The sequence below is a fragment of the Mustelus asterias genome, chromosome 8 (genome assembly GCF_964213995.1).
Source record: "Mustelus asterias chromosome 8, sMusAst1.hap1.1, whole genome shotgun sequence".
Classification (NCBI taxonomy): Eukaryota; Metazoa; Chordata; class Chondrichthyes; order Carcharhiniformes; family Triakidae; genus Mustelus; species Mustelus asterias.
In genome coordinates, this window is record NC_135808.1 from 112,740,546 (window position 1) to 112,756,317 (window position 15,772).

Consider the following 15,772-nt stretch of genomic DNA (forward strand, 5'->3'; position numbering starts at 1 on the left):
TTGCATCATCTGCTTTTTTACCTCCTCCCTTCTTACTGCCTAAAGTCTCAAACACTCTTTCCAGGTTAAACAGCAATTTATTTGCAATTCTTTCAGTTGGTGTACTGTATTTACTGTTCAGGATGTGATCTCCTCTACATTAGTAAGTCGAAATGCTGGCTGGGTGACCACTTGGCTGAACATTTTTGTTTAGTCCATGGGCCTGACCTGACTTTCCAGTCACCTGTCCTGTTAATCGTCCACCTTGCTCCCATTCTTGACTTTTCTGCCCTTAGCCTGCTACAGTATTCCAATGAACCTCAACTTAAGCTCAAGGGGGTGTGTTTTATCTCTCGGTTGGGCATTTCACACAGCTTTTTGGACTCAACACTGACTTCAACGATTTTAGATCAGAACCTTTGCCTTTTGCTTTTGTTTTCTTTGTTCAGCTTGTTTTATTTTCTGGTTTTTCTCCATTCACCTTGCTTTCAGACAGCAGCTATCTGGAATCTGCCATCCAAACCTCCTCCAGACAGATCCGTTGTTTCGTTATTTGTCCCATTACTGCTCTCTTTGGCCTTGCACCGCAAAATCTTTTAGTAATTTATTCTCTCCTGCCCTCCACCCTAATACAAACCTTCCTTTATGTGTGCTTTTACCCACCTTTTCCCTCTTACACAAGACCATGAGATTTATGCTGCAAGGGCGGATCATTCCATTTTCTTTATCCTTAGCTCCGATGAAGGTCATCTGGACGCAAACCTTTGGCTCTATTCTCTCTCCACAGACGCTGCCAGACTTGTTGAGATTTTCTTGCAATTTCTGTTTTTCCCTTTGATTACCTTGTTACTCTTCATATAATCATAAAAGCATGTTCTTCAACATGCTCCATGCATTTATGTACATATGTGCTGCCCACCTCTCTGATTTGCATTTCTTCATTGTTACATCGCTTCCCCTGCTGCATGGCACAATGATATTGTCATTGGACTAGTAAGCCAGAGACCCAGGGTAATGCTCTGGGGGCCAGAGCTCAAATTCCACCATGGTAGATGGTGGAATCTAGATTCAATAAAAATCTGGAATTAAAAGTCAAATGACATCCATAAAATTGTTAATTGTGAATTACAACAATTAATCCGTTCTACAGGACGGTGGCACACTGGTTAGTACTGCTGCCTCACAGCACCAGGGACCTAGGTTCGATTCCCAGCTTGGGTCACTGTCTGTGCAGAGTTTGCACGTTCTCCCCGTGTCTGTGTGGGTTTCCCCGGGTGCTCCATTTTCCTCCTACGGTTTGAATGATGTGCTGGTTAGCTGCACTGGCCATGCTAAATTTTCCTCAGTGTACCCGAACAGGTGCCGGAGTGTGGTGAAGAGGGGATTTTCAGAGCAACTTCATTGCAGGGGCGGCACGGTAGCACAGTGGTTAGCACTGCTGCTTCACAGCTCCTGGGTCCTGGGTTCGATGCTCGGGTCACTGTCTGTGTGGAGTTTGCACATTCTCCTTGAGTCTGCGTGGGTTTCCTCCGGGTGCTCCGGTTTCCTCGCAGAGTCCAAAGATGTGCGGGTTAGGTTGATTGGCCAGGTTAAAAATGGCCCCTTAGAGTCCTGAGATGCGTAGGTTAGAGGGATTAGTGGGTAAATATGTGGGGGTAGGGGTAGGGCCTGGGTGGGATTGTGGTCGGTGCAGACTCGATGGGCCGAATGGCCTCCTTCTGCACTGTAGGATTTCTATGATTAAAGTAAGCCTACTTGTGACTAATAAATAAACTTTACCTTGCTGCAGCTATATGCACTTGGACATGATGCAGAGAGCAATTCAGAGATTACCATTTTTGAGATCCTGAAATTTTAAATTCTCAAGTGTTCAAATCTTTCCTATGGCCTTGCCCTTTCCTGATTTCTGTAACCTCCTCCAGTCCGACAATCCTCTGCCTTCCTCTTAAACTGGCCTCTTGCATATCCACTATTTCTTAAACTCCTTTTATTGACAGCTACACTTTAGGCTGTCTAAACCCAGCCCTAACTTCCCTGCTTGTCCACCCCTCTTCCTTTAAGACATTCTATCTTTTTGACTGAACTCTTGGTCACTGATTGTTAACTTCATACGTGGCTCAGTATCAAATTAATTCTGGGTCATTTTCATGTGTAACACCTTGGGACATTTTACTGTTGCTCAATTTTCTTTAGCCTCCTTTTTTAGACTTGAACTTTGCTCCTTTTTCAATTCTGCCACACTATGGATCTTGATTCTTCACTTAGCTTTCCACATACCACACACATTAATTGTTGGTTGGAGAGATGATAAGGGGGCCAGTACTGATTTCTAGCACTCAAGTTAGGAGGCAAAGGGAAGATTTAGGACAAAAGAAAATACAGCTATAGTTCTTGTGCCCGGCTAATATTTTGTTCCCTCTATTTGAAAATATATTCATCTGTATGGGCTGCTTATGATAGATCATCCCATCAATACAATAACCTCACTCACTAGAAACACGATTGTGAAATTCAAACTGGTTGTAATCCCAAGTTTGACTTCAACTGATATATTATTCTGATCTAATAACGGGATGTGAATGATATTCCATGCTTGTACTGCATTGTTAAACACTCAGTCGTAACTTTACGTATATTTTCTTAAGCTGTGAAATATTTATGTGAAAACATTCAAGTCTGTTCTAGCAGAGCACTTTCAGGTGTCCTGTATCATGTTTATTGGCTCCCTTGTTAACCATTTTAGTTGCTCTTAATGTCTTAATTTCCTGCGATAATACATCTGTCATGAATAATTAAGCAATACAATTGTCTTTTACTGTAAGTTGGCCTAATGTTATAAATCAATGCTGGAAGCCCCTATTTGCTATCAGTTGCCAAGAAACAAAGTTAAGCCATTTATATGGAGGTTAAGAGTGGATTGCTTTATGACATTGCAGTGCTACAAGATCTTCATATTCTAGGTCAGCTTTTCATCTTTTCCCCGGGCGATTGTCATTTTTTTTTATCCAAAAAGAAGCAGTTCAAAACCGCTGGCTTCCATGATGCTAAACCAATAATTATTGGACTAGGTGTGCACTAATAACAAAACATTTGGATAACAGATTCAGCCAAAACTTTCAACATCTCAATTTCACCTAACGTATCCTTTAAATAAGTGAATTGGAAAGAAAATACAAATTGGAAAGGATGTTTGGACTTCACTGACTTTAAAATTCAATTATGTTGTTACCTGTCAGAAAAAAGTTTTCCTTTCTTTGAAAGTCTTCATGCTGGTTATCCTTTTTTTAAAATTTTAGGTTAACAACGGATCAATCAATACTTAGAAAAAAAATCAAACCCTTCAAAATAATGTGGGAGCAGTTGAATTTCATATCCTACCTGCCTTGGACAAATCCCTTTAAATTATCTAAACTTTCATAGTGATGCGAAAATTGCAGCATAAATCTGGAATGGAGTTCCAAACTGATTCAGCTGGTTAGCCTATTTTTCAAAATATGTATATAATGCATCTGAAGGTAACACCAATATTTAGAAACTGAGGTAGTTGGGATCAGGGCTTGCCAGCACCTCAACATTTATGTATTTTTGTTGATAGATGATCCAATAAATCCAAGCATAATTAAAACATGATGTGGAGATGCTGGCGTTGGACTGGGGTGGGCACAGTAAGAAGTCTCACAACACCAGGTTAAAGTCCAACAGGTTTATTTGGAATCACAAGCTTTCGGAGCGCTGCTGCTTCATCAGGTGAGTGGATAATTAAAACGGTTAAGCTTGGAAATAAAGTTCCTAATGTTGAAATTGGAAATACCCCACACATCTTTCACACAGCAACCATATCCATGTTTATTTCACAGGCACTGCAATCCATTTTATTTCTGTTAAGACTAAAACACTGCTTATGAAAATCAAACCAACTAATTAAAAACCTTGAGTGTTCTCCAGTTTTGACGAAAGGGATATGGATATCGAACAATGAAAGTTGAGCCCGCAGCAAAGTTGATTTTATTTATCCTCCGTGATCAACCTGGTTAAGTCAAAGACAAAGTTTGCAGCCACCAGAAACACAAATGCTACCAAGATCCACTATAATCAAAAGCTGTTTTCAGGATTTCCAGTGCCATGAATCCCCAGTCTATTTATGGTCATCATTCATTATGTGCTTTTCTCAACAGTCATGATTTACATTAATATAGAGAAAGGAGCCACACAAACGCCTTCAAATTGGTTTTAACTGTGCTGTGGCCCGTAGAAGCTGCTGACTTTTTTTCTCCTGCTCCCACTGCTGAGGCTTCCCTCTGGCGTAAACAATGTGGTTTCACCAGTAGGAAGCTATAAACATTCAGAGCCACTTCTGGTTTCTTTATAAATAAATTAATAGATCATGTTGTATTCCCAAGAACTTAACTGAAAGTGAACCTAAAACCAAATGTAGTGCAGCTCAAGAATTGGACACATGCTGGGCTCTTTATTACAACCAAGGCAGGCAAGCTACAATCACTACAGTTCAGTACCAGAAAACAAACACCATTCCTTCTTTTTGATTTACTCCATCACCACCAGTATCCCCCATGAGTTACATACACAGGCTTAATGATCATGCATTCCAAAATGAAAAAGGAAACCAAATTTTAATAAAATGTACAACATGACAAAATGAAGTTTTTCTTACATCTAAAGATTAGATGATGTGACTGCCCTTTTTGTCGAAGATTAACAGCTTAACCTAGATAAATGATCAAATCTACTATATTAAAAACCTTGAGATATCCCCACCTAATATGACCAGCATTAAAAAGCATATGCACTCAATGTTCATGGTGCATCTACTACTAAGAATTTTCTACTTCACATACATATATTACTTCAGGCTCAGCCCATTATTTCTTAAACAACATTTTACCTACCTCTTCACAACCAGAACTCAAAATCAGACCAGTGCTTGGACAGGTACGCCCAACTTGGGTCATTAATAAAGGCATTAATTTAAAATAGTTGATTTCCCCTCAATTTTTTCCTGCAGCTCCCAGTTCCCATCCCAAATGGGAGCCTCACTTCACATTCTGTTATCATTTAGCAACTAGATTCTCATTTCAAAAACAGAGGTTGGTGAAAGTTTAAATCACATTCAAAGCAAACTGGTTATTTTCAAGATCTTTCAGGGCAAATTTTGAGCATCCTTTTTTTTAAAAAAGGTATCAATATTTTAACCACAGATACAAATATTGTATATTTGATGCAAACCTTTCTCATTTCTTCTGAATTTGTGGTTATTTCGTTTCTAAACTGATGGTCCTGAATGGTTTCACATAAAATTTGTGGAAGGGAAGAATAACTTCAGTTTTCCTATTTTGCTTTGCTCTATTATTTTGGAGTGTTGTTCATTTTGAATCTGAAAAGTCTATCATACAAGCTCGCAGTTAACATATACAATTCTTTACTCTGTGTGATAGTTCAATGCTCAACTTTCAAACAAGATCACACACATAAAGGCAGATTAAAGAGAAAAAAATAGTAACAGAGCTTTAACAATTTTACTCACTATCTGCTTGGATGTATTTTGCTAAAAAGCTTAGGATCACCATGACTGGTAGCACTGTCCAACATTGAGGTACCATATTCCAGGGTGGCAGTTGTCCTTTAACTCAGGTCCAGATACAGTTGTTGATCCTCAAATGCTCATACCTGCATGTAAAAATGTTACAGATTTATTAATGTCTTCAGGTCACTGCTTATCAAGCAGTCAAGAGTAATTCACTTTACGTTGTATTAACTTTCAGGAACTATAATGTGCGTTTTAAACTCTATAATCTTCCTGCATTGTGTCAGCTAATTCATGATATTTTGAACTGAATTTCAAATCCAGATGGAAACTGGATTTATGAAGTTGGCACAAAGCTGGCAGATTTAAATTGATTCAACAGGAATCTCAATTCAGAATGCAAAAATTATAGCAAATCTGGAATGAACATAATTATGGTTATGCAAATACTCAACTTGTTCACACATCAGTAGATAGAGTTTCACCCGAAGCTAATTATATTTCCAATTTTTAATCCTAGTGTTTGCTAAACGCTGGACATCTTACAGATCCATGGTGTACAGAGTGAAAGCCAAAATGAAAGGCTTTCTTGTGTAAATTGTTATTTAAGCCAAAAAAGTCACATTCATTACCACCTCAGGTCATCAATCTCATTCCTATGAATTTGACCTTCTGTAAATGCATTCACTTTTTCCACTAGCTCTCATTTGCTCCTCGTTTCTTATTCACCAGATTGAGCACTTCAGTTGCACATTTCAGTTGCACAATTCTTCGGAAACAGCAATTTTAATAACTTTTAAAATTTCTTTCTTTGAACCTTTCAGGCCAACTCTCTTGACAAATATAGTTATTCATGGGATTTGGGCTTTTCTGGCATTGCCTTAACGATTGCTCAGCCCTAATTGCCCTCCTTGAGTTGCCTTTCTGAACTGCTGTATTCCATGTCACGAAGTTAGAGTGCTTCAATATTATACCTATGCCTGCTGCCTAGTCCTTCTATGTGGTAGAGGCCATGACTTTGGGAGGTGCTGTGGAGCAAGACTTGGCAAGTTACTGCAATCTGTCTTGTAAATGGTACATATTACAACTGTATGCACCAGTGTTGGCAAGACTAAAAGCTTATTATGGTTACGCCTTTCAAACAAATGAATTTAAATCTACCAACAAATACTTCCAAACTAAAGAACTTCAATGCTCTCGATTCTATAATGGATATAATGGAGCAACAACAAATTATCATAAAATATCCCAAAATGCTTCACAGGAACATTTGACACTAAGCTAAGGGGCTATTAAAAGTATATTAAAGAAGGAAAGAGAGCTGGAAATGCCAAGAGGTTTAGGGAAGGAATTCTCGAGCTTAGGACCTCTAACAACTAAAAGCATAGTTACCAGTGGTGGCGCAATTAAAATTGGCGATGAGCAAGAAGTCAGAATTAAAGGAGTGTGGATGTCTAAGGGCTGCAGTTCTGGAGGGGGCTGAAAGAGCTAAGGAGGTGCAAGGTCACAGAAGGGAATGAGAATTTTAGAATTGAGGTGTAGTTGAGCCAAATGCCAATGTGGAGATAACATAGAATAGGTGACACCTTCTTGGAAAAGGGTACCATTTTCAATTATCATTTTTGGCTCTGCACCTTCAAAAGAACTTTGATACATCGAGAAAACAAATTCAGACAGGTCAAAGGAAGATTACTTGACCAAATGCTGTAACTTGCGAAGATAAGGCTATCACAATTACCTTGCTTTCGCTGAGAGTACAAAGTAGAAATGTGGAGCTAGCTCCTTGCACAAGTACAAAATTCTTGACCAATTAAATATTATTTTAAAGAGCTAAAAATGATCTTGTAAAGAACAAAGTCAAAGCTGTGCTGATAATTGCAGAAATACAGGTTATAGAGTTCACACAATTTCATGTGCTTCTGGAAACTTGCCGGCTGTAAAAGGCAGAAGTTTGGGGACCTCTAGGTGAAGTTCATAAGAAATGTGACATGCAAATGATGGGCAAAATTTGAAACCCACAAGTAGTGCTACAAGCAGGACTGGGAGAAATCTTTTTACTGACTAAGAGATTTCGTCACAAATGGCCTGATATCCTTGATTCAGTTAGTCAATCACACTCATTTCCGTAATGCATTTGAACATGCACCATGTAGTTCTTGGGTGCAAGATCAGCATCTCCATCCCCTTAGTTTCTTTTTAAAACTTTGCACAGAAAACTCCACCAAACCAAATAAAAAATGGATCATCAGGCCTATTCAAGCATCGTCCTTGCATCACTAGCTCACGTATTTGCTTATTCTTTTAAGGCTATGCATAAAATCTTCCCAAAAATCAATATTGAATATGTCTATCAAATTACAAATTTGTTCAAAAGTGAATACTTCACTAATGTACCAAATAAGCTGAATAGAACAGCAGTACTGACTCAAATCAACATATTTATAAAAGTCGTTAATGACCTTATAACTCCACACACACACCACGGATTTTCATTTAAAAGTCATAGGATTCCTCAAACTAACTATCTGCACAGACCAAAACTTACTGAGTTGGACATGGAGTGTAAAAGCCATCTGCGCCACAAGATGAAGAGCCTAATATTCAAAATTTGTCACTAAGTACTTTGTCCAACTAGAAAATAAAAGTGGATACCGGGCAGGATGTTTCCTCTTGTGAGAAAGACTAGAATTAGGGGACATGGTTTAAAAATAAGAGGGCTCCCTTTTAAGACGGAGATGAGAAGAAATTGTCTCTGGGGGCCGTTAAGTCTATGGAATTCTCTGTCCCAGAAAAGTAAGTGGAAGCTGGGTTATTAAATTTAATCAGGGCCAAGTTAGACAGATTGTTGATAGACAAAGGAGTCAAGCATTATGGCAGGGCAGACAGAAAGGTGGAGTTGAGACCACAATCAAATCAGCTATGATCTTAGCGAATAGCAGAGCATGCTTTGAGGGTTTATTTGTGCTCCTATGTCCCTAAGGAAGCTGATAGTTGAGAACATGAAATGAAAATTTCTTAAATCAATGCTTACAATTTGGTGGTCTCTCAAAATAAACTAAAGCAAAAGAACCGTAAGAAGTCTTCATAAAGTATGCTCCTGAAAAGCATTATCCAATATAACATAACAGTCCTTATGGACAAGAAAATGCAATCATATCCTTGCATCATTCAACATATAATAATGCGATTAAGGTAGTATTACACAAGTAGATTAATCAGTGTTCAACTGAAACAAAAAATATTTTCTAAATTTCTTTCAGTGAACTCCAAACAAAGGCATGCATACAAGATCTTCTATCTCAATGGCCTTGGCTGGTCAACTACATGAAGCACTGCTTTCCAATTTTAGGGTACTGCATGGAGAGACAATGTAATAGAGAAAGGACTAGTAGGATGGCTTTATTGACTTAACTATTAAACATAATAAAAAGCTGCTTGAAAAATTGAAGATGCTCACTTAGACATTTGAATACTACCAAAAAGCATCAATTCATCCCTTTGTGCAAATGCATGAGCCATTTAAGGAGGTCGAGAACTCATGACCTGCAATCATATCCAAAAGCAAACCAGACCAATGTTCCAATGGGTGAGTTTATTTTATAAAAGGATAATTATACCATTGCATAGCTTTTGTCAGCATTGTGCAGAGGAATTCAAGAACATATTTACCATATTATGCATTCAGCTATTGCATTCGAAAGCTGAATGCATAATATTTTTGAACATTTATTTTATTTATTTGTGGCTGGCCAGCATCTATTGCCCATCGTTAGTTGCCCTTAAGGGGGCAGTGAGCTGCCTTCTTGAACCGCTGCAGTCCCTGAGGTGTATACACCGTAGTGCTGTTAGGGAGGGAGTTCTCGGATTCTGATCCAGTGACAGTGAAGCAACAGTGATACATTTCCAAGTCAGGGCAGTGAGTGATTTGGAGGGGAACTTCCAGGGGGTAGTGTTCCCAGGCATCTGCTGCCCTTGTCCTTCTAGATGATACCAATCATGGGTTTGGAAGGTTTGGTCTCAGGAAAGTTGGTGAGTTCATGCAGTGTGTATTGTATATGGTACACACTACTGCCACTGTTCATTGCTGGTGGAGAGATTGAACGTTTGTGGAAGGAGTACCAATCAAGCAGGCTACTTTGTCGTGGATGGTGTTGGATTTCTTCATTGTTGTTAGAGCTACACTTACCCAGGCAAGGGGAGACATGTGCATGACACATGCCAAAACCTTAACTGCACTGAGAAGCCTCAGCGAGTTTTCATGATCTCCTTCATGAATTTCCCAAAGGGTGCAATGACATAACCCGTGCCCTCAAAGTGGAAACCACAGAGGTAGCACCAAATTATTTAGTTGCATACTCCACGAGCACAGATACACTCACAACAGTAGGTCCTCAGCTGTGATAAGATAGGGTGGCACTGAGTGAAGAGCACTTGACAAGTAAGGAGGGTGAGAAAACCAGAGGCAGCTGTGGGCATTCCCTTTCATAGGATGAAGGGCAGCAGAACTCTACTCAATTGGGCACAGCCACACACGTCTTGAGAGTCTTAAACAAGCCATCTCTACTTTGACCATCAGCATGAGATATCTTCCCATATGTCAAGAGTTTTCTGAGGCAGTGTCAGTGGGCTGAGAACGGAGGAATTATTTCAGCTCATGACATGGCTCAGGGTTTTGAATGTATGAGCTCCTCCATTGAGAGAATTGCCAAACTCATGGAGAGCCACATGCAATAGCATTTCAAATCAGTGCAGGAACAACGCATGCTATGTTCTGCAGCACTGACGGTCTATGGTGCTAATGGTGCAAAGATGAATGGAGTGTCATAGAGGTTTACAGCATAGAAACAGGCCCTTCGGCCCACCTTGTCCATGCCCCCCTTTTTATTTAAAACGACTAAGCTGGTCCCAATTGCCCGCATTTGGCCCATATCCCTCGATAGCCATCTTACTCATGTAACTGTCTAAATGTTTTTTAAAAGACAAAATTGTATCCGCCGCGCCTCTACTACCACCTCTGGCAGCTTGTTCCAGACACTCACCACCCTGTGTGAAAAAATGGACCCTTTTGTATCTCTCCCCTTAAACCTATGCCCTCTAATTTTAGACTCCCCTACCGTTGGGAAAGATATTGACAATCTGAGTGGATGCCAGTTGTGTCCCAACTAGGTGATTGAATGTGCTATAAAATTGCTGAGGCAGTCAGTCATCGATGAGAATAAGGGTGCCACCATTCATAGAATTCCTACAGTGCACAAGGCCATTTGGCCCATCAAGTCTGCAGTGACTCTCCGAAGAGCATCCCACCCAGGTCCACTCCCTTGCCCCATCATTGCAACCCAGCACATCCATCATAGCTAATGTACCTAACCTGCACATCTTTGGACTGTGGGAGGAAACCGGAGCACCTGGAGAAAACTTACGCTGACACGGTGAGAAGGTGCAAACTCCACAAAAACAGTCACCCAAAGTCATAGAATCATAGAATACCTACAGTGCAGGAGGAGGACATTTGGCCTCGTGAGTCTGCACTGACCACAATCCCACTCAGGCCCTATTAGATGTTTCAGGAAGGACAGGGAGGGAGGCAAGAGAGGGGGGGGAGTGGCACTGTTGATCAGGGATAGTGTCACGGCTGTAGAGAAGGTGGACGCCGTGGAGGGATTGACTACGGAGTCTCTGTGGGTGGAGGTTAGGAACAGGAAGGGGTCGGTAACTTTGCTGGGTGTTTTCTATAAGCCGCCCAATAGTAACAGAGATGTTGAGGAGCAGATGGGGAAACAGATCCTGGAGAGATGTAGGAATAACAGAGTTGTCGTGATGGGAGATTTTAATTTCCCAAACATAGATTGGAATATCCCTAGGGCTAGGGGTTTGGATGGAGAGGAGTTTGTTAGGTGTGTCCAGGAGAGTTTCCTGACACAGTATGTGGATAAGCCTACTAGAGGAGAGGCTGTACTTGATCTGGTGCTGGCTAATGAACCTGGACAGGTGGAGGATCTCTCGGTGGGTGAGCATCTTGGGGATAGCGATCATAATTCTATCTCCTTCACGATAGCATTGGAAAGAGATAGGATCAGGCAGGCTAGGAAAGTGTTTCTCTGGAGTAAAGGGAAATACAGTGTCATCAGGGAGGAAATTAGACGGGTAAATTGGAAGGAGGCATTCTTGGGGAAAAGTACCGAAGGAAAGTGGAGGATTTTCAAGGAATGTTTGTCTGGAGCTCTGCATGACAACGTTCCGATGAGACAGGGGGGTGTTGGTAGGGTACGGGAACCGTGGTGCACGAAGGTTGTGATGAACCTGGTGAATAAGAAAAGAGAGGCGTACAGAAGGTTCAGAGAGGTGTTAAGGATTTAGAGGAGTATACGGGATGTAGGAAGGAGCTTAAGGAGGAAATTAGGAGAGCGAGAAGGGGTCATGAGAAGACCTTGACAGGTAAGATTAAGGAGAATCCCAAGGCTTTCTACAAATATGTCAAGAGTAAAAGGATGAGATGTGAAGGCATAGGACCCTTAAAAGGTGAAGGGGGAAAAGTTTGTGCGGAACCGTTAGAAATGGCGGAGGTGCTTAATGAATACTTTACCTCGGTATTCACGGTGGAAAGGGATCTGGGTGGTTGTACTGCTGGTTTGCGGTGGACAGAAAGGATCGAGCATGTGGACATAAAGAAAGAGGATGTGTTGGAACTATTGAATGGCATCAAGGTTGGTAAGTCGCCGGGACCGGATGGGATGTACCCCAGGTTACTGTGGGAGGCGAGGGAGGAGATTGCGGAGCCTTTGGCGATGATCTTTGCATCGTCGATGGAGACGGGAGAGGTTCCGGAGGATTGGAGAATTGCAGATGTGGTCCCTATATTCAAGAAAGGGAACAGGGACAGCCCGGGAAATTACCGACCGGTGAGTCTAACCTCAGTGGTTGGTAAGTTGATGGAGAGGATCCTGAGAGACAGGATTTATGATCATCTAGAGAAGTTTAGTATGATCAAAAGTAGTCAGCACGGCTTTGTCAAGGGCAGGTCGTGCCTTACGAGCCTGGTTGAGTTCTTTGAAAATGTGACCAAACACATTGACGAAGGAAGAGCGGTGGATGTGGTCTATATGGACTTCAGCAAGGCGTTCGATAAGGTCCCCCATGCAAGACTTCTTGAGAAAGTGAGAGGGCATGGGATCCAAGGGGCTGTTGCCTTGTGGATCCAGAACTGGCTTGCCTGCAGAAGGCAGAGAGTGGCTGTGGAGGGGTCTTTCTCTGCATGGAGGTCAGTGACCAGTGGAGTGCCCCAGGGATCTGTTCTGGGACCCTTGCTGTTTGTCATTTTCATAAATGACCTGGATGAGGAAGTGGAGGGATGGGTTGGTAAGTTTGCTGACGACACCAAGGTAGGTGGTGTTGTGGATAGTTTGGAGGGATGTCAGAAGTTGCAGCGAGACATAGATAGAATGCAAGACTGGGCGGAGAAGTGGCAGGTGGACTTCAACCCGGATAAGTGTGTAGTGATCCATTTTGGCAGATCCAATGGGATGAAGCAGCAGTATAATATGAAGGGTACCATTCTTAGCAGTGTAGAGGATCAGAAGGACCTTGGGGTCCGGGTCCATAGGACTCTTAAATCGGCCTCGCAGGTGGAGGATGCGGTCAAGAAGGCGTACGGCGTACTAGCCTTCATTAATCGAGGGATTGAGTTTAGGAGTCGGGAGATAATGCTGCAGCTTTATAGGACCCTGGTTAGACCCCACTTGGAGTACTGCGCGCAGTTCTGGTCACCTCATTACAGGAAAGATGTTGAAGCCATTGAAAGGATGCAGAGGAGATTTACAAGGATGTTGCCTGGATTGGGGGGCATGCCTTATGAGGATAGGTTGAGGGAGCTTGGTCTCTTCTCCCTGGAGAGACGAAGGATGAGAGGTGACCTGATAGAGGTTTACAAGATGTTGAGAGGTCTGGATAGGGTAGACTCTCAGAGGCTATTTCCAAGGGCTGAAATGGTTGCTACGAGAGGACACAGGTTTAAGGTGCTGGGGAGTAGGTACAGAGGAGATGTCAGGGGTAAGTTTTTCACTCAGAGGGTGGTGGGTGAGTGGAATCGGCTGACGTCGGTGGTGGTGGTGGAGGCAAACTCGTTGGGGTCTTTTAAGAGACTTCTGGATGAGTACATGGGATTTAATGGGATTGAGGGCTATAGATAGGCCTAGAGGTAGGGATATGATCAGCGCAACTTGTGGGCCGAAGAGCCTGTTTGTGCTGTGGCTTTCTATGTTCTATGTTCCCGTAACTTCTCATATTTACCCTGCTAGTCCCCCTGACACTGGGGTTAATTTAGCATGGCCACTCAACCTAACCCACACATCTTTTGGCGTCTGGGAGAAATCCAGAGCACTCGGAGGAAACCCACGCAGACATGGGGAGAATGTGCAAACCCAAGACAGACAGCAGTCCGATGTCGGAATCAAACCTGGGTCCCTGTGAGGCAGTAGTGCTAACCACTGTGCCATCCCTGAATTGACAAGCTTTTACTTGAGTGAATTGTTAATTACATCAAAGATGTACCATGATCCTATACACATGCATTTCCAGTCTTTTATGGCAAAACCGCAAATGAATAAAAAAATGGTTAAGGAAAGCAATGGCCTAACCAGCAGAGATTGTAACATACATTATCAGTAAGAATGCAATTTCAAAACTGCGTGTTTCATGGATGTGTTTTCACAGTCAGAACATAAGTGGGTTCACAGCATGCAGTCCTGCTGGATGAGTGATCAGGTGAAATGGATTTGGTGCATCCCAGCCATCTTGATGGTTGTTCAACTCCCAAGATGGCCCCAGCCACTTCATTGCACTGCATGAGCAACATTCTGCTCTGCATCTTCCTCCTCCTGCACCGCCACCTCCTCTGATGAACTGTGTCCACATAGCGCTTCATCCTGTTCAAGGGCCTCACCCCTCTGGAGGGCCACATTATGGAGAACACAGCAGATTGTTACAATGAATGAAACTCTTCCAAGCCTGCACTAGAGGGCACCACTCAGTCGGTCCAGACACCACAACAACATTTTTAAAATCTGAATGGCCTGCTGGACTATTGTCACTGGACTAGTAATCCAGTGGCTCAGGGACATGCTCTGGGGACCCGAGGTGGAGTTCCACTGTAGCAGATGGTGAAATATGAATTCCATTAACACGTGGAATCCAAAAAGTCCAATGAAAACCATTGCCCATTGTCATAAAACCACATCTGATTCACTGCTGCCCTCACCGGTTTGGCCTACATGTCGCCCCAGCCACAGGCTTAATTGGTCATTGGTTAGAATCCGGCAGGTTGCCAGGCCCACTTGCTCACAAAGATTGTTGGACTTTGGAACAATGTAGGATGACAGAACGACTGCCACCATCAAGAAACTATTGCCTGCCACATCCATTTGGCCAAAATCCGGTCTTACACAAGTGGATAAATACACATGCACTTTGGGTCATGACAATATTGAGAATCTTGCATGTCCTTTATATTAAGAACATTGCCCTTTAAAAAGACATTAAAGCCAAGATACTTACAATACAACAAGTCTTAAACTATCAATGCTTTTTCATTTGGGTCAACATTATTTGTACTCTGGTTCCTTGTTGTCCTCCTGCTGGAACCTTTGCTAAAATAAGAAACTGGAGATCAATGCAATTCACTAATTCCACAATGCAATTCTGCAGAAGAAAACAATTTGTTTCTATTGCCTCTCTAATGTGCATCATCATTAATGCATCCACCATACCCAGCTTTCATGAGAAACTAACATAAACAGTACAGGATTACATTTTAACAAGGGTCTGCTGCCCATCTCAGTTCCACCGGGATTTATATTTTATTGGTGCATAAAAGAATGAGAAAATTATTCAACGACATCTTGACATTTAAAAATTAAATGGCTTGGTGACAAGATGGGAAGTTTTGTCCTCTGCCGCTTGCAAGCAGGCCTTCTAGCAGTTTTATATCATGGGAAATTGGGGCAACTTTACAGCATTTTTTACTGCCTTGCTGAGGAAGCAATCAGAATCACTCAACATGAGAGCGCATGCAATAAAATTCCTTCCAACTCATATACTGCACTGTGAAGTCAACAATGTACCATTTCTTCTTTTATATGTTTAAAAGGCCTTTTAAAAAATATTTAACTGTTTTTTGGTATTTGTTGTTCGGCAGGAACACACTACTAAAAGTTAACTGCCTTATTTGAAGTCTTCTGGCACAGTGGGTAGCATCCC

General features: G+C 41.9%; 1 protein-coding gene across 2 annotated transcripts in view; it reads right to left on the reverse strand.

Moving 5' to 3' along the window:
- LOC144497459 (receptor-type tyrosine-protein phosphatase F-like) overlaps nucleotides 1–15,772 on the reverse strand; it is a 469,757-nt gene that overhangs the window by 300,275 nt on the left and 153,710 nt on the right. For both annotated transcript variants that reach the window (XM_078218748.1, XM_078218747.1), the window contains exon 2: nucleotides 5,522–5,664. In XM_078218748.1, coding sequence (XP_078074874.1) covers nucleotides 5,522–5,597 — 76 coding nt within the window. In that variant the 5' untranslated portion in view covers nucleotides 5,598–5,664. The remainder of the gene's footprint in view (nucleotides 1–5,521; nucleotides 5,665–15,772) is intronic.